This window comes from Nomascus leucogenys, chromosome 15, assembly GCF_006542625.1.
Source record: "Nomascus leucogenys isolate Asia chromosome 15, Asia_NLE_v1, whole genome shotgun sequence".
NCBI classification, from domain to species: Eukaryota; Metazoa; Chordata; class Mammalia; order Primates; family Hylobatidae; genus Nomascus; species Nomascus leucogenys.
In genome coordinates this window covers 59816191-59841440 of record NC_044395.1, presented here as the reverse complement: position 1 = coordinate 59841440, position 25250 = coordinate 59816191, and the positions used below count along the sequence as shown (strand labels likewise).

Genomic DNA, 25250 nt, shown 5'->3' with positions numbered 1-25250 from the left:
AAATGGCCCTGCAAAGCCATCTCTTATGGGGAAAATTTGCATGTAGAGAATCTTCTTCCCTTTCAAGGTCTTTTCCTGATCCAGGAGAGTCTGACATCTTTTAAGGTCTGATAGGAGACATTTACCATCTATTATTCTCTCTGAAGTCTCCAACTTAGAGACTTTATCTATATAATAAGAACATAACAAGAACTTGTTATTGGCTTCCAATCCCCCTTATTTTTATTTTTATTTTGAGATGAAGTCTCGCTCTGTCACCCAGGTTGGAGTGCAGTGGTGCAATCTTGGCTCACTGCAACCTCGGCCTCATGGGTTCAAGTGATTCTCGTGCCTCAGCCTCCCAAGTAGCTAGGATTAGGGGCACACACCACCAAACCCAGCTGATTTTTGTATTTTTAGTAGAGACGAGGTTTCACCATGTTGGCCAGGCTAGTCTCGAACTCCTGACCTTAAGTGATCCCCACCTGCGACCCCGCCCCAGCCCCACAAAGTGCTGGGATTATAGGCGTGAGCTACTGCACTCTGCCCAATCCCCCTTATCTTAACTGAAGCATTTCTTTCTGCCTACTTCAACTCTTTAGGAAAACCTCAACTCTTTCAACCAAATGTCAATCAGAAAATCTTTAAATTCACCTATGACCTGTAAGCCCTCCCTGCCACCCCCCATAAAGATGTCCCACCCTTCTGGGCTGAACCAATGTATACCTTACATGTATAAATTTATGTCTTTGACTGTAACTTCTGTCTCCCTAAATTGCATAAAGCCAAGTTGTAACCCAGCCACCCTGGACACATATTCCCAGGACCTCCTGAGGCTGTGTCATGGCCGTGGTCACTCATATTTGGGTCAGAATAAACCTCTTCAAATATTAAAAATAAAAAAATAAAATGAAATGGGTAAAATTGGGACCCAGCTGGAGATGAGGCACAATTAAACTGCACAAGCAGGTGATCTAGACTCCATGGTACCACCTCCTACTGTTTCGCTGCCCCTCTCAACCCACATCTGTGGCCTCATGGAAAAGTTCTTCTTAACCAGTTAATTATTTGCTATATGTCTTTTCTCTATGTATGTATGTGTGTGTGTGTCTGTGTGTGTGTGTGTTTGAGACGGAGTCTCCCTCTGTTGCCCAGGCTGGAGTGCAGTGGCACAATCTTGGCTCACTACAACCTCCACCTCCCAGTTCAAGTGATTTTCCTACCTCAGCCTGCCGAGTAGCTGGCATTGCAGGTACATGCCACCATGCCTGGCTAATTTTTGTATTTTTAGTAGAGATGGGGTTTCACCATGTTGGCCAGGCTGGTCTTGAACTCCTGACCTCAGGTGATCCACTCACCTCGGCCTCCCAAAGTGCCGGGTTTACAGGCGTGAGCCGCCACACCTGGCCATGTGTGTGTATTTTTTTAGTGAAAATGTGATTGTACATTATGAAATATTTTGTGGCCTGAATAAAGTGTGATTTAGAAGATATTTTTTATGTTACAAGCTTACCTTTAAATTAAAAAAATATTCAATCTGCATTTCTCTATCAAAAGTGAAACAATATCTATTGACTTCCCTCATGTAAAATAATGTATTTAGCATATGTTGTTCTTTTACTTTTTTCTTACTTTACTTTTTATCATGCCAAGTCAAGGAAAGAGGGCCTGAAATATAGCAGTGATAATGGGGTGAATGGGGTGAACTCTACTGCAGTGAGCATTCATTGCCTTTAGACCTTCTGCTTTCTGTGGTAGCTCAAGACCGCTTTCCATTTCTTTCTTTTTTTCTTTTCCTTCTCCACCAACTAGGAAGACTCTTCTATATGTATATAAAGCATGAAACAAGACATTTGTGTAAATGTACATAAGGAAGTATAAACAAGGTTGCTCACTGCAGTATTGTTTAACAAAAACATAGGAAACAATCTAGAATGTTCATTAATATGGGAATGGATAAACAAAATGTGGTTTATATTTCTATGATAGCATACTATACAGAAATTAAAAGGAATGAAATATAGTATCTAATAGATCTCTCAAGAATAATTTTTATTGATAAAAGCTATTTGCAAAATGATATTTACACTTATTTTGATAAAATAAGAAAACAAAGCAAAACTATGTGGACACACATTTATGTAAAATCATTTAAAAATGAATTATAGTGATACACACCAAATTAACACTAACCATTACCTCTGGAAATGCATGAAGGGGAATTGGCTGGACAGATGGTTGACTTTTGAAACTGCCTTTGCAAAGATTATGACAGTGAGAGAAAGCTAACATAGCTGACTCCATCTTGCTTCTAGCCTCACAGGCTGGCTGCCTTCACTCATTACTGGGTGTAGGTAAAGCTAACCATGGGAGGAATTTGGTTGATAGTTTTTAACTTTGAAGCAAGGATAATATTCCCTCCCCATAACTGATCCCCTGCTTGTTCAGGGGCTGAAACTTGCCTTTGTAAGACTAATGAAAAGCCACAAGATTAGGATTATGGGAGGGGCCTGAATTCTGCTCAGGTATAGATGTAATTTCTGTAATCCCTTACTAAGGGCTCAGGAGTCACAGGCCAGAGGACACACATTTGTGACTTCTCCAATTACTCCTACTATTGGTACTTGAAATTCAGATTTTTACATTCTGGCATTGAGATTCATAACTCAACTGGTCCTGTTGCCCCCTAACCAGAGACAGACTCAGCACAAGAGGATTGTTTTCCACACCCCTATGATTGTATCTCCAACCAATCAGCAGCACCCATTCCCTAGTTCCCTGTGCACCAAATTATCCTTGAAAATCCCTAACCTCCAAGCCTTCAGAGAGGCTAATTTGAGTAATAACTCTGTCTTCCATGTGGCCAGCCTCACGTCAGTTAAAATCTTTCTTTACTGCAGTACCATGGTCTCAGTGAGCTGGTTTTGTCTGTGCAGTGGGCAAGAAGAACCCCTCAGGCAATTACACTTTGACTTTTTTTGTATTATTTTATTTTATTTTTATTTTAAATATTGAGATGGGATCTCACTATGTTGCTCAGGCTCATCTTGAACTCCTGAGCTCAAGCAGTCCTCCCACCTTGGCCTCCCGAAGTGTTGAGATTATAGGCATGACCCGCCATGCCTGGGCATGAGTTTATCTGCAATAGTTTTTTGTATTTATTCAAATAAAAGCTTGATAGAGACATAACAAAATATAAACAATGATAAATTCTTAGGCATGAGCCTGTTTGTTACATTATTCTTTATTCTGAATTTTACAGTTTCTTAAATTGAAAACAAAGGGTCACGTTGTATAGCATCTGGTGCAAAATAGATATTTAATTCACTTCTCTCCCTGTTTTTTTTCACCCTTTTTTACAGGATTGGATGATCAACTTACATTAGACAGCCAGTTTAATACCCCAATTATTTAAAGCTTCTCCTGTCACTTTAAAGTGAATCCCTCCAATGAGGTACAAATTCAGGAAACAAGCATTCTTTATGATAGGGACAGGAACTAGTTCTTACGAGTATGATCAGTGGCCCCATCACAGCACCTTTTGTGTTATCTGGTTATTGCTTCTGTACTTGAAAGTCTTCTGTAGATCACAGCTCACTAGACACTATTTCAAACAAATTTATTGTGAAACTAGTGTTATTTAGCCGATTTATTCTTAGTGGACATGCTGTTTGTGTTTATATCTCTATTTTTGTGGTTCTCTTTCATATTGTTTCCAACAAGGATGACTGTTAAACTCATGGGCACATTAAGTAATATGTATGTATGTGATTTTCGTGAGTGCTTTTATTGTTTTCACCTTGATTTCTCACTGTTCAGATTTACAAGATTATTTTTGAATTGGATAAAATAAGCCAATAAGGCCAGGCACAGTGGCTCACACCTGTAATCCCAGTGCTTTGGGAGGCCAAGGTAGGTGGATCACTTGAGGCAGGAGTTCAAGACTAGCCTGGTCAACACAGTGAAACCCAGTCTCCACCAAAAAATACAAAAATTAGCTGGGCATGGTGGTGCATCCCTATAGTCTCAGCTACTTGGTAGGCTGAGGCAGGAGAATCACTTGAACCCAGGAGGGAGAGCTTGCAGTGAGCCGAGATCATACCACTGCACTCCAGCCTGGGCGACACAGTGAGATCCTGTCTCAAAAAATAAAAGTAAGCCAATAAGTTCCAGTTTTATAAAGCTATTGTTGCTTGTCATTATATACAAATTATAATTTTCGCTGGGCACAGTGGCGGACACCTGTAATCCCAGCACCCTGGGAGGCCAAGGCAAGTGGATCGCCTGAAGTCAGGGGTTCGAGACCAGCCTGGCCAACATGGTGAAACCCTGCCTCTACTAAAAATACAAAAATTAACTGGGCATGGTGGCACATGCCTGTAATCCCAGCTACTTGGGAGGCTGAGGTAGGAGAATCACTTGAACCTGGTAGGTGGAGGTTGCAGTGAGCCAAGATCGTACCACTGCACTCTAGCCTGGGCGACAGAGCAAGACTCCATCTTGATTGTATGATTGTGTATTTAGAAAATATGATTGTATATTTAGAAGTAGTATGATTTTATATTTAGAAAACATATGATTGTATAATAATAATATGATTGTATATTAGAAAACCCCATCGTCTCAGCCCAAAAACTCCTTAAGCTGATAAGCAACTTCAACAAAGTCTCAGGATACAAAGTGTGTAGAAATCACAAGCATCCCTATACACCAATAATAGACAAACAGAGAGCCAAATCATGAGGGAACTCACATTCACAATTGCTACAAAGAGAATAAAATACCTAGGAATACAACTTATAAGGGATGTGAAGTACCTCTTCAAGGAGAACTACAAACCACTGCTCAAGGAAACAAGAGAGGACACAAACAAATGGAAAAACATTCCATGCTCGTGGATAGAAAGAATCAGTATTGTGAAAATGGCCATACTACCCAAAGTAATTTATAGATTCAATGCTATTCCCATCAAGCTTTTATTTGAATAAATACAAAAAACTATTGACTTTCCTCACAGAATTAGAAAAAAATACTTTAAATTTCATATGGAACCAAAAAAGAGCCCATATAGCCAAGACAATACTAAGCAAAAAGAACAAAGCTGGAGGCATCACTCTACCTGACTTCAGACTATACTACAAGGCTACAGTAACCAAAACAGCATGGTACTGGTACCAAAACAGACATATAGACCAATAGAACAGAACAGAGGCCTCAGAAATAACACCACACATCTACAACTATCTGATGTTTGATAAACCTGACAAAAACAGGAAATGGGGGAAAGGATTCCCCATTTAATAAATGGTGTTAGGAAAACTGGCTAGCCATATGCAGAAAACTGAAACTGGACCTCTTCCTTACACCTTATACAAAAATTAACTCAAGCTGGATTAAAGAGTTAAATGTAAAACCCAAAACCACAAAAACCCTAGAAGAAAACCTAGGCAATACCATTTAGGACATAGGTATGGGCAAAGACTTCATGACTGAAACACCAAAAGCAATGGCAACAAAAGCCAAAATTGACAAATGGGATCTAATTAAAGAACTTCTGCACAGCAAAAGAAACTATCATCAGAGTGAACAGGCAACTTTCAGAATGGGAGAAAATTTTTGCAATCTATCCATCTGACAAAGGGCTAATATCCAGAATCTACAAGGAACTTAAACAAATTTACAACAAAAAAAAACAACCCCATCAAAAAGCAGGCAAAGGATATGAGCAGACACTTTTCAAAAGAAGACATTTATATGGCCAACAAACATATGAAAAAAAGCTCATCATCACCAATCATTAGAGAAATGCAAATCAAAACCACAATGAGATACCATCTCACGCCAGTTAGAATGGCAATCATTAAAAAGTCAGGCAACAACAGATGCTGGAGAGGATGTGGAGAAATAGGAACGCTTTTACACTGTTGGTGGGAGTGTAAATTAGTTCAACCATTGTGGAAGATAGTGTGGCGATTCCTCAAGGATCTAGAACCAGAAATACCATTTGACCCAGCAATCCCATTACTGGGTATATACCCAAAGGATTATAAATCATTCTACTATAAAGACACATGCACACGTATGTTTATTGCAGCACTATTCACAATAGCAAAGACTTGGAAACAACCCAGATGCCCATCAATGATAGACTGGATAAAGAAAATGTGACATATATACACCATGGAATACTATGCAGCCATAAAAAAGGATGAGTTCATGTCCTTTGCAGGGACATGGATGAAGCTGGAAAGAATCATTCTCGGCAAACTAGCACAGGAACAGAAAATCAAACACCGCATGTTCTCACTCAGAAGTGGGAGTTGAACAATGAGAACATATGGGCACAGGGAGGGGAACATCACACACTGGGGCCTGTTGGGGGGTGGGGGGCGAGGGGAGGGATAGCATTAGGAGAAATACCTAATGTAGATGACGGGTTGATATTTGCAGCAAACCACCATGGCACATGTATAACTATGTAACAGACCTGCATGTTCTGCACATGTGTCCCAGTACATAAAGTATAATAATAATAATAAAATTATGATTTTCACAGATAAGTTTTAAGAGTAACTATTTCTTACTGCTTTCTAAAAAAAGACTACATATAATTCCAATAAATCTATTATTTTTTCTAACAAATTACTATAGACTGTATATTTTTCTAAGATATTTCACCCTATTAGAATAAAACTGTTTTATCTCATTATAGAATAAACTCTTTAAAAGAGAACTAACATTTATTCCTTGCTTACTCAGTTCACTTTTGCAATATTTCATCATCATGACAGGTATTATGCCTAATCTACAGAGGAGAAAATTAAGACGCAAGGTGGTTAAATAACCTGGATAAACATTTCACCAAAGAAAATATACCATTGATAAACAGAAAATAATAAACATATAAATAGTTTAGTAACTCAGAGAGATGTATATTAAAAAGTAATATAATTTTCTACCTCTTAAAATAAGACATTATATTGTTCAATGTTACTGAAGTTAATATGTGAACCAATCACCGTTATGTACTGCTAATAGGATTATAATTGGTCCAACCATTCTGGAAAGTAGTTTGGTTGTACTGTGTAATGCACCCACAAATATAATGATTAAGTGATTATATGGTAGAACATTATGCTGCCATCGAAATTGTATTTTCAAAGATTATTAAGTTACATGGATGAATACTTACGTGATTATAGGAAAATCAGAAACAATGACCATTTTTCTGATGAAAATGAGATGAAAATTGTTTATAGTTATTAAGATTACTTTCTACAGTCTCTGCTCCTGTTACCTGATCCAGACCCCAAGAGAGGGTTCTTGGATCTTGTGCAAGAAAGAATTCCAGGCAAGTCCATGTGAATTGAAAGCAAGTTTAAGAAAGTGAAGGAATAAAAGAATGGCTTCTCCAAGGGCAGAGCAACCCTGAGGGCTGCTGGTTGGCTATTTTTATGGTTATTTATTAATTATATGCTAAACAAGGAGTGAGTTATTTATGAGTTTTCCAGGAAAGGGGTGGGCAATTCCTGGAACTGAGGGTTCCTCCCCATTCTGGACTATATAGGGTAACTTCCAGACGTTGCCATGACATTTGCAAACTGTCGTGGCACTGGTGGGAGTGTCTTTTAGCATGCTAATGCGTTATAATTAGCATATGATTAGCAGTGCCAGGGCCAGAGGTCACTTTTTTTGCCGTCTTGGTTTTGGTGGATTTTGGCTGGCTTCTTTATCAGCCAAAATCCCATCCTGCTGACCTCCTGTCTTGTCCCGTGATTATGAATGCCTAACCTCCTGAGAATGCAGCTCAGCAGATTTCAGCCTCATTTTATCCAGCCACTATTCAAGATGGAGTTGCTCTGGTTCAAATGCCTCTGACACTACCATGGTGTTTCATGTCCGCTACTATCTGTTTCATCTGCCTTCTTTTTCTTCCTCTATAGAACAGCTTTCTGTCATTCCTTATATACTTGACCTAAATATGGAAGCCTCAGCTTTAGCTTTACACTACCTTCACTACAAGTATCCAAAAAAGTATAATTTTTATTTGAGTCCTAATTCTAATTTTCCAGACAAAGAATCTGGGATTAGTGTGAGATTTGGCAAAGGGAATGAGGGAGTGGGGAAGGTCTTATAATTTGCTGCCTACCCAATAGAGGCTAAAAAGAAAATTCTTAGAGGGAAGCTGGGGAGTTTCTCCAAGAGGAGATTCTACCCTAAGGAATTCATCTTGTAAACTTAATAAAATGTATGAAGAAATAAATATTTTTAAGAATGTTCTAGTGGTGGTATAATGTCTCCCCAAAGTTCATGTCCGTCAGGAACCTCAGAATGTCACCTTAATTGACAATAGGTCTTTGCAGATACATTAATAATTAAGGATCTTGAGATCAAATCTACTGGAATTAGAGTATTCCTTAAGTTCAGTGATTGGTATCCTTAGAAGAAAACATAGTGACATAGAGAGCAGAAGGCAAGGTGAGGAATGCCAAGGATTGCTAGCAACCACCTGAAGCTGAGAGAGAAGCATGGCACAATTTCTCCTTCAGGGGCTCTAGAAGGAACCACCCCTGCTGACACCTTGATTTTGAACTGTGGACATCCTGAATTGTAAGAAATTGAATTGGTTTTTTAAGCCACTCAGTTTGTGGTAATTTGTTATGGCAGCCCTAGGAAATTAATACAGATGTTCATAATACTGCTTTTTTCTGGTGTGAAAACCTGAAAATAACATAACTATCTGCCAATAAGGGATTATACAAATTATAATATATCCATATAATGTAATATTATGTGATCATTTAAAAAATGGTGATCTCTATTTATAGATTAAAGAAGACAATGACATATTGTTTTTAAAAAGGTTGTAGAACCCAGATCACTAATCTTTGGGGAATCCTGAGTCTTGGTCTGAGTAACGTGGAGGCAGTGCAGTCGTCAGAAAAAAAATTTTTTCTCTTGTGTTTATATAATAAATAGCTGTTTGAAAAACTTTTTTTGCATGTATTAAGGCAATTGAGGAAATTTTTATGCCATTTAATGACAATAAATCATAAAAATATTGTATTGTTAGCGGTGGAAGAGATCCAAGTTACTGGCAGTGAATCCATACGGGTCCACAGCAACTTCAGTCCTTGCCCCTCAGAAGAAAGAATTCGACAGAAATCAGAAAAAGAGACAGGCAATTTTCAGATCAGAGCGGAAGCTTATTTAAAAGGTTTTAGGATAGGAAAGAAAGGAAAATTTGCTTGAAAGAGACCTGAAGGTCCAAGAGAAGAGAGCAAAAGAACAGTGGTTTGTAGTTCTCCTTGAAGAGGTCCTTCACATCCCTTGTAAGTTGGATTCCTAGGTATTTTATTCTCTTTAAAGCAATTGTGAATGGGAGTTCACTCATGATTTGGCTCTCTGTCTATTATTGGTGTATAAGAATGCTTATGATTTTTGCACATTGATCTTGTATCCTGAGACTTTGCTGAAGTTGCTTATCGACTTAAGGAGATTTTGGGTTGAGACGATGGGGTTTTCTAGATATACAATCACGTCATCTGCAAACAGGGATAATTTGACTTCCTCTTTTCCTAATTGAATACCCTTTATTTCTTTCTCGTGCCTGATTGCCCTGGCCAGAACTTCCAACACTATGTTAATTGGAGTGGTGAGAAAGGGCATCCCTGTCTTGTGCCAGTTTTCAAAGGGAATGCTTCCAGTTTTTGCCCATTCAGTATGATGTTGGCTGTGGGTTTGTCATAAATAGCTCTGATTATTTTGAGATACGTCCCATCAATACCTAATTTACAAATGGAAGAACATTCCATGCTCATGGATAGGAAGAATCAATATCGTGAAAATGGCCATACTGCCCAATGTAATTTATAGATTCAATGCCATCCCCATCAAGCTACCAATGACTTTCTTCACAGAATTGGAAAAAATTACTTTAAAGTTCATATGGAATCAAAAAAGAGCCCATATTGCCAAGTCAATCCTAAGCAAAAACAACAAAGCTGGAGGCATCACGCTACCTGACTTCAAACTATACTACAAGGCTACAGTAACCAAAACAGCATGGTACTGGTACCAAAACACAGATATAGACCAATGGAACAGAACAGAGCCCTCAGAAATAATACCACACCTCTACAACCATCTGATCTTTGACAAACCTGACAAAAACAAGAAATAGGGAAAGGATTCCCTATTTAATAAATGGTGCTGGGAAAACTGGCTAGCCATATGTAGAAAGCGGAAACTGGATCCCTTCCTTACTCCTTATACAAAAATTAATTCAAGATGGATCAAAGACTTAAATGTTAGACCTAAAACCATAAAAACCCTAGAAGAAAACCTAGGCAGTACCATTCAGGACATAGGCATAGGCAAGAACTTCATGTCTAAAACACCAAAAGCAATGGCAACAAAAGCCAAAATTGACAAATGGGATCTAATTAAACTAAAGAACTTCTGCACAGCAAAAGAAACTATCATCAGAGTGAACAGGCAACCTACAGAATGGGAGAAAATTTTTGCAATCTACTCATCTGACAAAGGGCTAATATCCAGAATCTACAAAAACTCAAACAAATTTACAAGAAAAAAACAACCCCATCAAAAAGTAGGTGAAGGATTTGAACAGACACTTCTCAAAAGAAGACATTTATGCAGCCAAAAGACACATGAAAAAATGCTCACCATCACTGGCCATCAGAGAAATGCAAATCAAAACCACAATGAGATACCATCTCACACCAGTTAGAATGGCCATCATTACAAAGTCAGGAAACAACAGGTGCTGGAAAGGATGTGGAGAAATAGGAACACTTTTACACTGTTGGTGGGACTGTAAACTAGTTCAACCATGTGGAAGACAGTGTGGCGATTCCTCAAGGATCTAGAACTAGAAATACCATTTGACCCAGCCATTCCATTGCTGGGTATATACCCAAAGGATTATAAATCATGCTGCTATAAAGACACATGCACACGTATGTTTATTGTGGCACTATTCACAACAGCAAAGACTTGGAACCAACCCAAATGTCCATCAGTGATAGACTGGATTAAGAAAATGTGGCACATATACACCATGGTATGCAGCCATAAAAAAGGATGAGTTCATGTCCTTTGTAGGGACATGGATGAAGCTGGAAACCATCATTCTCAGCAAACTATCGCAAGGACAAAAAACCAAACACCGCATGTTCTCATTCATAGGTGGGAATTGAACAATGAGAACACTTGGACACAGGGTGGGGAACATCACACACCGGGTCCTGTTGTGGGGTGGGGGGAGGGGGGAGGGATAACATTAGGAGATATACCTAATGTAAATGACGAGTTAATGGGTGCAGCACACCAACATGGCATATGTATACATATGTAACAAGACTGCACGTTGTGCACATGTACCCTAGGACTTAAAGTATAATTTAAAAAAAAAGAAAAATAAATAAGTTTTAAAAAAAATCAGAAGAAGACAGAAAAAAAAAAAAGGCCCTTTTACCTTGATCCTAGGACTTTATGGGCTCACCTCTTTCCCATGATTCTTCCCTTAGGGTGGGCTTTCTCATGCCCAGTGCTTTCCTTACCCTTTGGAATTGAGCATGTGTAGTGTGTTCAGGGAGTTATACACAGGCCCATCTGAAGCTTTCTTCCCTTTTCTGGTGGAGCGTACCCACCCCCACTGAGATCATACTTCACCATGTTTGTCTCGATGTTAACAGGTGTGGACCATCCGAAAACAACCTGTCCCTGGCACCCCTACTGCTTAGAGAGGCAATGCGATAATTGCTGAACTATCACCTGACATTTCTAGTGGGTGGGGGGAGAGCCCTCCCCTGCCTCACTCTTGCCTAACTACCTGTAACAGTATTAGTCCATTTTCACACCTCTATAAAGAAATACCTGAGACTGGGTAATTTATGAAGAAAAGAGGTTTCATTAACTCACAGTTCCACATGGCTGGGGAGACCTCAGGAAACTTAGTCATGGAAGAAGGCAAAGGGGAAGCAAACTTGGACCTTTTCACATGGTAGCAGGAGAGTGTGTGCAAGCACAGGAAAAACTACCATTTATAAAACCATCAGATCTTGTGAGAATTCACTCACTGTCTCAAGAACAGCATGGGGGAACCACCCACATAATCTGGTCACCTCCCACCAGGTCCCTCAACACCTCGGGATTACAATTCAAGTGAGATTTGGGTGGGGACACAAAACCTAACCGTATCAAATGTAGAAGGTATCTTTTGTGAGATTTTAACAGTAATAAGTCATCTGTATTTTTAGTAATTAAGGTTAATTTAGTCTAAATTTAAAATGCATTTTAAAGGTCTTATACATTCATGATTTTTGACTGATGCATTTTAATTCTAAGTAAATGAAAAGTGAATGAAAAATTATACTAGAATTAGTTTGGGGTGAAGGATGAATCTGTTAAATTAATTTTGGGGTAAAGAATAACTTTATTACATCATAACTGAATCACATCTGAAATAATATCTATTAGGTTTTAAATATCTGTACACTTGAAAAGTTGGAACTAGTTTAATTTGCATGAGGGCAGTCTGTCTGGTTTTCTTTTGTATTCCTTTATAGAGCCTTTTGTAGTAGATGATCAGTGGGTATTTGCTATTGAATGAATGTAAGGCCGCTGCCCTCAAGAAATGTAACTGAGGAGATAAGTCATAAATATCAGTTGATCAGATTTAGTGAAAAGAGATCTGTCTATGCAAGGCAATCTGTGCTAAGTGCCAGGTGAGAGGTTAAAACGGTAAGTGCTGTAACAAGAGTGGTCATTTTGAGTAGGATGATTAACAAAAATTCACCAAATGTAGGTAGGATTTGATTTGGGCCCTTAAAGAAGTTTCAGTAAAAGTGGAGAGGAAGAAGGGATTATCAAAATAACCATTTTCAGATTATGTCATTTCAATAATGCCTCTTCATTCCTGAACATAGTTTGGAAACTTTCCCTTTTTGACCTTTGAATAAATAAAAAATGTTCATTTCACCAACTATTTCTCTAGGGATTTCAAGACCCTGTTACTTACCTTGTTCTTCTCTGGCTCATGACTTCATCATGCTTATCTGTTTTAAATCTTTCTCAGTGTGCTCATCTTTGATTCTTCTCCAAAGCAGCATTTCAGACCTGTAAATGCTGTTTGTACAGAGTCATTCCCCTCCCCTGTAACTTTCGTCTTGTTAGGCAAGAGTTTACCTAAGCCATATCTGATATGGAGCTCCCAAGTTCTTCTCTTAGCTCTTTACCACTGTGTACTTGGCCTTTCTTCCCAAACCTACAATGTACTTCCTCTTGAATTTAACACGAACATTTCCATTTTTACTGGGTCCCAATGATCATTACAAGCTCTGCTTAGTGAATGTGGGTTCCAGCAAACTGAAGACAAAAGGCCCAGACTTCTAGATGAAATGTTTCACCATAAACCTACCTAGACCGGAGGTCTTCCAGAAGCCATCTGCACAATTTCCCCCTTACCCAGGAAATATTTCTCTGCAATATTGGTGGTTTAAAAATATTTTTAGTAATACTTAACATGCAATAAAGTGAATGTGTAATGCATATTTTTAAAAATAATGTGAAAAAACTAATTTTCATAAATTAAATATTTTTCTAAACTATTACATATATCCCAAAGAAAATAGAATGACTTAGGGCAGCCACGGTGGCTCATGCCTAATCCCAGCACTTCGGGGGGCTGAGGTGGGAGGATCATTTCAGCTTAGGGGTTCGAGACCAGCCTGAGCAACATAAGAAGACCTTGTCAGTACAAAAAAAACCAAAATATACATAATTGGCCAGGCACAGTGGCTCATGCCTGTAATCTAAGCACTTTGGGAGGCCAAGGTGGGAGGATTGCTTGAGTCCAGTAGTTCAAGACCAGCATGAGCAACATAATGAGACCTTGTCTCTACAGAAAATTTTTTCTTTTTAATTAGCCGGGAGTGGTGGCATATGCCTGTAGTCCCAGCTACACAGGAGGCTGAGGTGGGAGGATCACTTGAGCCCAAGAGGTCGAGGCTGCAGTGAGCCATGATTGTGCCACTGAACTCACTCTGTGCGACACAGTGAGACCCTGTCTCAAAAACAACAACAACAACAAAAAGAAATAGAATGACTCTTGTAGTAATAAAAATCCCGCATTCCTGCATATCTTTTTATCTTTCAAAGTATAGCTTAAGTGTTATCTAATTACTGAAGCCCATCTTGGATTCTCTCCCTCCCCCTAAGTATATTGGTTTTTTTGTACTCTTTGTTCCTATCACTCTCTTTTGCTAGTTGTTTACCTGTCTGTCTTTCCTGCTACATTTATATATACTTTTTCAGGATAGGTACCAAAGTTATTCACTTGTTAATTTTTCTTCTAGCTCCCAATTTAGTGCCTTGCCTGTAGAAAATACTTAATAAATGTTTGTCAAATTGAATTACATTTGTGTTTATCATTTTTCAAAGTAAGACACACTTGGTTTCCTGTTTTTTTTTTTCTTCTGATATCTATCTTAATTTAAAGCTACTGGAAGGAGTCCCTTGTACTGTAATATGCGTTTATATGATGGTTATTATTATTATTTTTTTCTTTAAGCTTAGCGTGAACCAGAGTACCCTATAACTTTCTTTGTTACTGGCCTGGATTAGAAGGCAAACCTTCTCCCTTGTGATAACTGTTCTTGAGCTGGTGCAAGTACCAACACAATTCCCAGGTTGCACCTGTTTTTGTTTGTTTTTTACTTTTTATTTATATCATAAGTAGTTATGTGGGTTTTTTTTTCAACTTTTACTTTAAATTCAAGAGTACATGTGCAGGTTCACTATATAGATATTAATTCTTAATACACCAAGATTGTGGAAGTTCCTATATAATATTCAATGGATCTTTCTCATATCAAATAATCTTTATATGTGTTATTTGGTCATATTTATTATTTTTGTCATATTCAATTATTTAAGTAATTTAAATATAATTGTTTTTACCCATTTTGCAGGTTAGGAAACTAAGGCTTAAGCATAAATAAGTTGCCTAGGTTCACACAGCTAGAAAGTGGTAGTAGATAGGAACACAGTGATGCCTACTCTAAATTGTGAAGATGAATTTAGATGATCTCCCTATCTACATCCAGCTCTGAAGTCTCTGAAGCTCTGGGAATGTTTAACATTATTTGAACATCTGCAGAATCAGTAAAATATTTGGCAAAATGAACTTGCACTGGGGAAGAGTGCTGGGTTGCTTTCAGGCTCAAACCAGTTACAGCTTTCATCAAGCTAATTTGCTAACTGTGCAGGAGGGCTTTTCACAGTGGCAATGAAGCAATATAGATCATTTTTCAGCTTCACTAGATTTTAATGCTTCTATTTATTTATCTTTAGCTCTGGGTGATGGTTTTGCAGTTGTAAATACAACCGAGCTCTAAATTGTTTATCCAGTCACCTCAGGGTTTTATGTATTCAGCCAAATGTTGGAAAACCGTTTAGATTGTGGAGCACACTGGCTCCACCTACTGTCCTATGAGAAAACACCTTCCTACAGTATCTTCATTCAGAATTCTCTTAAATTGTACCCTTTTGCACATTGTGCTTTTCCCCAAACTTTCTTTCTCATATTTTTGATATTTGAGTTTCCGTTTACCTTGCTGAAAGATAAGTTTGCCTATTAAGAAATCGTGAAATTACTGTAACGTTGTCAGTCTTGCCTGTAATTTATATTATAAGGAGAATGTGTTTGGGGGTATAAAAATATCATAGTTTTCAAAAATCTAAATCTATGTCAAAATAAGACTTTCCCTCTAGAAAAAAAGTTTTCAAAATATTTTAGTACACTATTGTGTGGTGTATGAATGAATATCTCGTTTTTATTTCCAGAACAGAAATTTTAATTGAATTTTCTGGAAGCAGTTAACCTCAAATCCAATTAAACTCTTAGTAGAAGTAATTTTATTTTCTACCATTCATCTTTTTAATACTTTAGTTTTCCATTATAAAGACAATATAGCAACATTGTAGAAAATATGGAAAAAGGGGGAAATTCATTATTTAACCTGCTTAGACGTTTATTCTTAATTTCTTGGTTAGGGAAACCTCACCAACTATAGTTTTGCCAAGTCATGATTGATGAAAACATAGTTTTATAATTGTGATAGTTATCAATTTATTACTTCTTAGCTCTGAGTTCAACATTCATTGCATGGTTGGTGAAAATGGACCTAAGCTGTCAAATATTTTCCTTTGACAGCTGGCTGGATGTTAAATTTTGTCAATAGAGGGCGCTAGAGAGACATTGCAAGAGGAAGAGCTTTTCCTTCCTGGTTCTGGTGTGCTGGCTTGGCAACTTCTCTGGCGCCAGCTCTTGCAGTCCAAGTGGCTTAATAGCTTCTGGCTCCTACAGTGCCGAGACTTCCCCAGTGCCCAGCTCTTAAAGCTTGGTCAGCTTCTGGTGCCAGGCTATTGCAGAACGTGGCAGTCAGCAGCACCTAGTGGTTAGTAGCTTCCCCTGCCCACCTACCTCCCTGCTCTATGTGATTAGCTTTAGCTGGCACCCTAGAGGGCAGATTTATGACAAGTTCTGAACAGTAGATTTCAGCAAGCTCTGTGGGCATAGCACCACAGCAACTTCTCGGCTATTCAGTGAACCATGGTCATGCCTTCTCCAGCAAGGTCTGCATCTCAGCCTTGGGGAAACCTCTTTTTTAATGCTCTATCTCAGCCTTAGGGGTAGTGGCTGCTCCTTACATCTGCTATTCCTTTATTCTGTAGAGTTTTCTTTACTTGTGACTAGCCTGTCTCTCCGTACTCTTATAAGTTAATAATTGTCTATTCAAATTACTCTGGTTTATCTTTTCTGATTGAACTCTGACTTAAACTTTTTTTTTTTTTTTTTTTTTTTTTCCAGACAGGATCTTGCTCTGTCACCCAGGCTGGAGTGCAATGGTGTGATCATGGCTCACTGCAGCCTTAGCCTCCCAGGCTCAAGCGATCCTCCCACCTCAGCCTTCTGAGCAGCTAAGACCACGGGCAAGTGCCACTATGCCTGGATAATTTTAAAAAATTTTTTGTAGAGATGGGTTCTCCTTATGTTGCCCAGGCTGGTGTCGAACTCCTGGGCTCAAGCGATCCTCCCCCCTTGGCTTTCCAAAGTGCTGGGATTATAGCCATGATCCACAATGCCTGGGCTGAAACCATTTTTTTACCCAAAGTTTTAAGTCCACGATCATTTTATGTGCATTATTTTGCTTAGTAAAATTAAATTAGCTAACATGTATAGCTATATGAGCTACATTGCTTATTTACAAAGCAATTACATATCTATTATTCTTTAAATCAGCTTTTTAAAAGTAACCTTTTATTCTTTTTTCCTGACTTTACAGTCTTACCTGATTTATCAATTTTTTGCCTTTGTGGTTAATCCTTTTCATGTCCTACTTAAAAAAACATTGCCTCTCCGAGGTGATAAAGATGTTCTCCCATATTTTCTTCTGAAAGTTTTATTGTTTTACCTTTTACATTTAGATCTATAGTACATCTGGAATTTATTTTTAATTAAAACAAATTTTTAATTGTTTATCGAGTTGGGCAGCCCTTGAACCAGAATGGGTTCAGAGAAGCTCCCATCTGGAATTTATTTTTGGGTAAGGAGTGTGAACCTGGGATCCAGATTAATTTTTTTCCTATATAAATATGCAGTTGATCCAGTATCCTGTATTGAAAAGACCATCCTTTCCCTAATACACTGCAGGCTTATGTTTGTCATAAATCAGGTGACCGTAAATGTTAGTATGTTCTTATAATCTTACCTGTTCTATTTAACCTTGTTAGTCGGCCTTGATATCTAGTAGTGTAAATACTCCAGGTTTGTTGTTACTCAAGATTGTCTTGGCTCTTCTTGGCCTTTTGTATTTCATATAAAGTTTAGAATCAGCTTTTCAATTTGTACCCAAAACCATTTGGGATTTTTATTAGTATTATGTCTTATACGTCTTTGTCAGATTTATTCCTAGATATGTGATGTGTTTTGATGCTATTGTAAATTATATCTGTAACACCAAAACTGCAGTTACGTGTTCAGATTGTCAGTCTGACCCAGGAATCCTTCAGATATTTGAAGATAGCAGTCGTTCCATTCCTTATATGTTGTGTTTTATTTATTTAGTATATTATGCCTTTATATGAGTCTCTACTCTGAATGCTTTAGTATTTCTGTTTTGTTTAGGCTGCCACAAATAGATAAACATCCCAAAGAGAAGCTGAATTAAAGCAGAGAAAAGTAGGAGGACCACTATCTAGCTCTTTCCATTTCTACCTGTGAATACTAATATATTGAGATTTTCCTCCCAGAATAGCCTACTGTCATCTTTCTGTCTTTGGAACTTTCTGTCAGGGTTGTCCTTACTCTCTCTAACAAGCCTGTATTTGTGGTTTGCAATTCCTCATTCTAATTTGTAAAACTTGTGCATTGTCCTTAAATGAGTTTCATCTAGTTTGTAAGACCCTCCTCCACTCCCTGCCTGCAGGTAATTTGGAATGTAATACTGACTTCCATACTATTGACATTTCAGCTAAATTTAATATTATCTGTATGTTTGGGCATGCTTCCATCTTTATCTTAGTCATCAGTAAAGATTTTCATTAGTTTGAATCTTAGGACACTCCTGAATGGTAAAATATTCAACATCTCCTACAGGTTTGATTAAAACTATTGACAACTGCTGTTTGGATATATAACTCTCAATCTATCTGGCTCCCCGCCTTACGTTTTCATACTCCACCTAGGCAAATTACTTTATTCTTTGTACAGTTTGAAATTCATTTAATATATTATGAATAAAATACTCTTTGATATGATTTTTAAAGCATTATGATTTAATGTATTATAATGTCAATTTATTAATATAATTCATTATTAATATAATAATGACATAATATAATGTCAATATTATAATGTTTTATAATATAATGTCAATAATATTAATAAGCACCCTCTGTGTGAACATTGTTCTAGTACATCTAGTGAGAGGAACATTGGCTATAAGAACAGATAGACCTGGAATAAAATCTTGCCACCACCATTTGCTTATTGTGAGAACTTGGAATTGTATACTGTAAATTGTATAATTTCTTAACCTGCTTTTACTGTTTATTTTTAATAGGGACAATAATACTTCACAAGATTGGTTGTGAGAAGCAAGTAAGATAGCACATGTAAAATATAAAGTTCAGTACCTGGTACTTAATAGGCTCAGCATATTTTTGTTCCTTTCTCTCCTTTCAGGGTGTAGCTCAAATCTTAATACATCTACGAAACTATTCCCAATGATCTTACTCCCTCTCCTAAATGGTTTCTGTATTAATTTTTATTTTATCAAAGCAATATATAAAAAAAGATTAAAAATCTAGATAATGCTAAACAACTTTAGCAAAACCAGAAGGCAATGCTCTTTCCCAACCCTTCTTTGCTTCCCACTGTCCAATTCTACTCCCCAGAAGCAAAATTAAAAAAAAAAAAAACCAGCTTGATTGAGGTATAATTGAGATACAAAACAGACTGCACCTATTTAAAGTGTACAAATTAAATTTTGACATTGGCTTGTACCTGTGAAACCATCAAAAACAAGATAGTAACATATCCTTCACCTCCAAGTTTTATTTTATTCCTTTGTAAGCCCTCCTTTTGCATTGAACTCTTCCACCATTTCTCCCCCAGCAACCACTGATCTTCTTTCTGTCACTGTAGATTAGTTTTCATTTTCTAGCCTTTTTTATGATCTGTTTTAGTCCTTGTCTGCTAATTCTAACATCTGTTCTGGGTTGGTTCCAGTTGATTATTTCCCTCATGGATCATGTTTCTTGCTTTTTTTGTATGCCTGGTAATCTTTGATTGAATACCAGACAACATGCTTTTTTTAACTTTGTTAGGTGCTGAATAATTTTTGTATTACTATAAATAGTCTTGAATTTTGTTCTGATTTTCAGTGAAGCTACTTGGAAACAGTTTGATCCTTTTGGATTTTGCTTTTGTGATTTGTTAGGTGTGTCTGGAACAGGGTTCTGTCTAGTACTAGCTATTCCCTATTACAGAGGCCAGGCCTTCTTGATTCCTTTATCCAGTGCCCAGTGTGATACAAATTTTACTATTTCAGCTTGTGGTAATAGGCACTGTCTCTGGCTATGTGTCTACTGGCTATGTGTGAACACCTGGTACTGTTCCCTCTCATATTTTCACCATGATTCTTTCCTGGCTTCGACTAGTTTGCTCATATACATCTGCTGATCAGTCTTCTGCTGAATAGTTAGGGGGCCCTTTATAGATTTCCTGAGTTCTTTCTCTCTGAAGTTGTCTCTCATATACTGTCTCCTGTGAAATCTAGTCACCTTGGTCTTCCTGAACTCCCTGCTTTGTTTCCTCATCAGGCAGCCTGCCAAGCTCCCCCTGGGTACTCCCTCCTTATGCTGTGGCTTGAGTACTCCAGGCAATAAGTTAGGGGCAATCATAGGGGCCTCCGTTTGTTTCTTGGTTTCTCGGGAATCATTGCCTAATGTCTATTGTCTTGAAAATAGTTGTTTCATATATTTTGTCTCCCCTCCCCTTCCCTCTTCTCCGTTCTTCTCCTTATTTCAGGTAAGAGGATAAATCTGGTTCTTGTTTCTTCATCTTGTGTGGAAACAGAAGTCTGGCAATAACTTTGTTAACATTTATTTTATGTATTTATGTATTTATTTATTTTTATAGAGATGAGTCTGTGTTGCCCAGGCTGCTCTAGAGCTCCTGGGCTCAAGCGATCCTCCCACCTTGGTCTCCCAAAGTGCTAAGATTACAAGTGTGAGCCACTGCCCCTGGCCAGCTATTTTTTTTTTTTTATTAATTTGGCTCCAGATTTCTGAATAACTTGCTTACAGTCCTATTTCTGGATCTATAAATTTAAGATACTGTCTGTTGTCTTCTAGTTTTGGTGGTTGGGGATTTTGCTTTTTTATACCATCCCTGCTTTCCCCACTATAGTTTCTCAATAAAGTCAGAGCATAATTTTTTACTAAATAAATAGTTAGGATGTAACATCCATAATATCAGTATGGCTATGTAAATAATGTGCACTGCTAAGCCAGATAGTGTACTCTATGGTAACATTTCTTTCTGTGTAGACTACTAAAAATACAAAAATTAGCTGGGCATGATGGCATGCACCTGTGTTCCCAGCTACTCGGGAGGCTGAGACACAAGAATCTCTTGAACCCAGGAGGTGGAGGCTGCAGTGAGCTGAGATCACACCACTGCACTCCAGCCTGGGCAACAGAGGAAGACTCTGTCAAAAAAAAAAAAAAAAAAAAAAAAAAAAAAAAAAAAAAAAAAAAAGCGCCAAAACTTTGTCCACAGCAAATACATAGGGTTAATATTAATATCCCTTTTACAAGAAGGGCTCCTTCTTATAGAAAAAGGAAAGACCAATAGAAAAACTGGCAAAGGGCATGAAATACCTTTCATAGGAGAAGAAATACAAAAGAACATAAAATTATACCCATCCTTATTCATTGTAAAAGAAAGAACAACGCGTCCATGTTTTCTTTTACTACTTTTTGGGCCAATAGATTTATTTCTTGACTGGGCAATCTCATTTTTGTGTATCTATTTTACAGATATACCTGCACTTGTAAATATGTATGGTTATTCATTGCAGTATTACCTGCACTTGTAAATATATATGGTTATTCATTGCAATATTGCTTGTAATAGTGAGAATGGGAAATAACCTGAATGTTTACAGTTATAGAGGACTGGTTGAATGAGTTATAGTACAATTTTTCCAACACTTCTGTCAAATGCCCATTGGCATTTTTTTCCCAAAATTTTTTAATTTATCAAATTGTCTATCCTTTTCTTCCTTTTCTTCTTGGAAATTTCTTTCCTGCAGTTCTTGGTTCTCCTGCCGCAGTTTGGATGGACTGTGTGGTCCCTGGTCCTTTTGCAGTCTTGAGCCTTTTCTTTGAACCTCTCTCCTGTGTTGCAGCCCATGTTTCTTAGCTCTCATGTCATCCTTTCTCATGGTCAGTTTCCTTGTTTGCACTCATTACATTCTCCAGTTGATTCCAGAGAAAAGATATGTTGTAAGTATATTTTTTTAATCCTTGACTGAAAATGTTTTCTTTTACCCTCTCAGTGAATTGATTATTTGTCTTGATATTAGCACCTCTGCTGAAAATCATTCTTTTGAAATTTGGAAAATATTGTGCCACTTTATTCATCCGATAATCAAATTTATAAAATACTGTTTAGCCATTTCTTTCTCCATGTTATTTACTTATAAATTCTACTGGGGTTTTTTACTATTCCTTTGCTATTCATGTTTGCACTTTGTTTTTGTGAAGACAGGAGCAAAGATCAAATTAGGATCCATTAATTAAGCCTTCTATGTTTTACTAGAAACAGAAACTAGAAATTAAAACATTACTAGAAAAATGAAATGTTAAAGAGATATACAAAATGTAAACTGCAATTTGTTGCTTTTGTATTCCAAGTAACAAAATTAAGCCAATCCTGTATTCATCGTGTCATACTGCATCCATGGACCACAATTTCAGTGCATCGGTATAGGCTGCCTTCCCCAACTCATTTTTTGCTGTATCTCTGAGGTTCTTCCTGAGATCTTTTTCTTGCTTGCCTTTAGAAATTAGAATTTCCTTTAGTGGGTTTGCTGGTGGAAAATTTTTAGTTTTATTTGTCTGAAGTATCTTTATTTTATTTGGATTATTGTGAGAAATTTTTGGTGAGTACAGAATTTTTTTTCAGCACTTTGAAAATATCTTTCTGAGAAGTTACTTGTGTAATTGTTGTTAAAGGCTACATGAATGTATCTTTATTTAAAGTGCTATTGATTAACCTAAATGTCTTCTTATGTTTTTCTCTTAAAGGGAATACAGTGAGTAACCTGATCATGATTATACCTCCAATGTTCGGTGCAGTTCAGAGTGTTAGAGACGGTCTGGAAAAACGGTACATTGCTTCTTATTTAGCACTCACAGGTATGTATAACACTATATCTGAAGAAATGTACAGTATTCAAATGGGCCATTTTTCTCGTTGATTTCTAAAAGCAGTTTTCAATTTTGTGTTATTACATAACTTGAATATATTCTGAAACTTCTTAGTTAAAACTCCAAAAACCTTGCCAGTGAATTGAACTGCATTTTGAATAAAATGTTTTAGAAATTACAAAATATTTTAAGCATACAAAAAAGAATAGAGATAATATAACAAATATACCCACATATCTTACTACCCAGTTTTGTCAGGTCCTAACAATTTATAATATTTGTTTCAGATCTTTTTCTTTTTTAAGGAAATTACTACAGATAAAATTGAAACTCCTTTGTATTCCTCCTTGATTGTAACCCCCTCAGCCTCCCAGCCCATCCCCAAGAGCTGAATTTGATGCTTATCATTTTCTTATGTTTTCATGTTTATACTATGTATGTATATATCCTTAAAAGTATACATAGTATAGTTTTGCATAGTTTTAAACTTTTTGGAAAGGATACCATCAAACCTTTTGTGACTTATGTTATATTCTACTTGACTGTGAGGTGGAGGATTGTGTCTTAATCATCTTTGCATCCGCATTGTCTGGCAGTTTAGTGTTCCTCAATAAGTACTGGATGCATGGGTAAATCAGCTATACCAGAGCCTAACGTAGTGAAATCACTTCTGTCCTCTGTCATGTTCTTGCATCATCATAATAAATAAAAAATACCAAATAAAGTGGATTCTTTCTAGTAGTTTATTTTTTTCATTTTCTTTTCTTTTTTTTTTATTATTATACTTTAAGTTCTAGGGTACTTGTGCACAATGTGCAGATTTGTTACATATGTATACATGTGCCATGTTGGTGTGCTGCACCCATTAACTCATCATTTACATTAGGTATATCTCCTAATGCTATCCCTCCCCCCTCCCCCCACCCCACAACAGGACCCAGTGTGTGATGTTCCCCACCCCGTGTCCAAGTGTTCTCATTGTTCGATTCCCACCTATGAGTGAGAACATGCAGTGTTTGGTTTTTTGCCCTTGCGATAGTTTGCTGAGAATGATGGTTTCCAGCTTCATCCATGTCCCTACAAAGGACATGAACTCATCCTTTTTTATGGCTGCATAGTATTCCATAGTGTGTATGTGCCACATTTTATTAATCCAGTCTATCATTGATGGACATTTGGGTTGGTTCCAAGTCTTTGCTATTGTGAATAGTGCCACAATAAACATACGTGTGCATGTGTCTTTATAGCAGCATGATTTATAATACTTTGGATAAATACCCAGTAATGGGATGGCTGGGTCAAATGGTATTTCTAGTTCTAGATCCTTGAGGAATCGCCCCACTGTCTTTCACCATGGTTGAACTAGTTTACACTCCCACCAACAGTGTAAAGGTGTTCCTATTTCTCCACATCCTCTCCAGCACGTGTTGTTTTCTGACTTTTTAATGATGGTCATTCTAACTGGTGTGAGATGGTATCTCATTGTGGTTTTGATTTGCATTTCTCTGATGGCCAGTGATGGTGAGCATTTTTTCATGTGTCTTTTGGCTGCATAAATGTCTTCTTTTGAGAAGTGTCTGTTCATATCCTTCACCCACTTTTTGATGGGGTTGTTTGTTTTTTTCTTGTAAATTTGTTTGAGTTCTTTGTAGATTCTGGATATTAGTCCTTTGTCAGATGAGTAGATTGCAAAAATTTTCCCCCATTCTGTAGGTTGCCTGTTCACTCTGATGATAGTTTCTTTTGCTGTGCAGATGTTCTTTAGTTTAATTAGATCCCATTTGTCAATTTTGGCTTTTGTTGCCATTGCTTTTGGTGTTTTAGACATGAAGTCCTTGCCCACACCTATGTCCTGAATGGTATTGCCTAGGTTTTCTTCTAGGGTTTTTATGGTTTTAGGTCTAACATTTAAGTCTTTTAATCTATCTTGAATTAATTTTTGTATAAGGAGTAAGGAAGGAGTCCAGTTTCAGCTTTCTACATATGGCTAGCCAGTTTTCCCAGCACCATTTATTAAATAGGGAATCCTTTCCCTATTTCTTGTTTTTGTCAGGTTTGTCAAAGATCAGATGGTGGTAGATGTGTGGTATTATTTCTGAGGGCTCTGTTCTGTTCCATTGGTCTATATCTCTGTTTTGGTACCAGTACCATGCTGTTTTGGTTACTGTAGCCTTGCAGTATAGTTTGAAGTCAGGTAGCGTGATGCCTCCAGCTTTGTTGTTTTTGCTTAGGATTGACTTGGC

The 25250-nt window shown here is 37.4% G+C and overlaps 1 protein-coding gene across 1 annotated transcript in view; it reads left to right on the top strand.

The window, feature by feature from the left end:
• The window catches only part of ACER3 (alkaline ceramidase 3), a 165325-nt gene that overhangs the window by 42329 nt on the left and 97746 nt on the right, over positions 1-25250 (top strand). The window contains exon 2 of the mRNA XM_003254680.4: positions 22885-22995. Within this exon, the coding sequence (XP_003254728.1) occupies positions 22885-22995 (111 nt within the window). The remainder of the gene's footprint in view (positions 1-22884; positions 22996-25250) is intronic.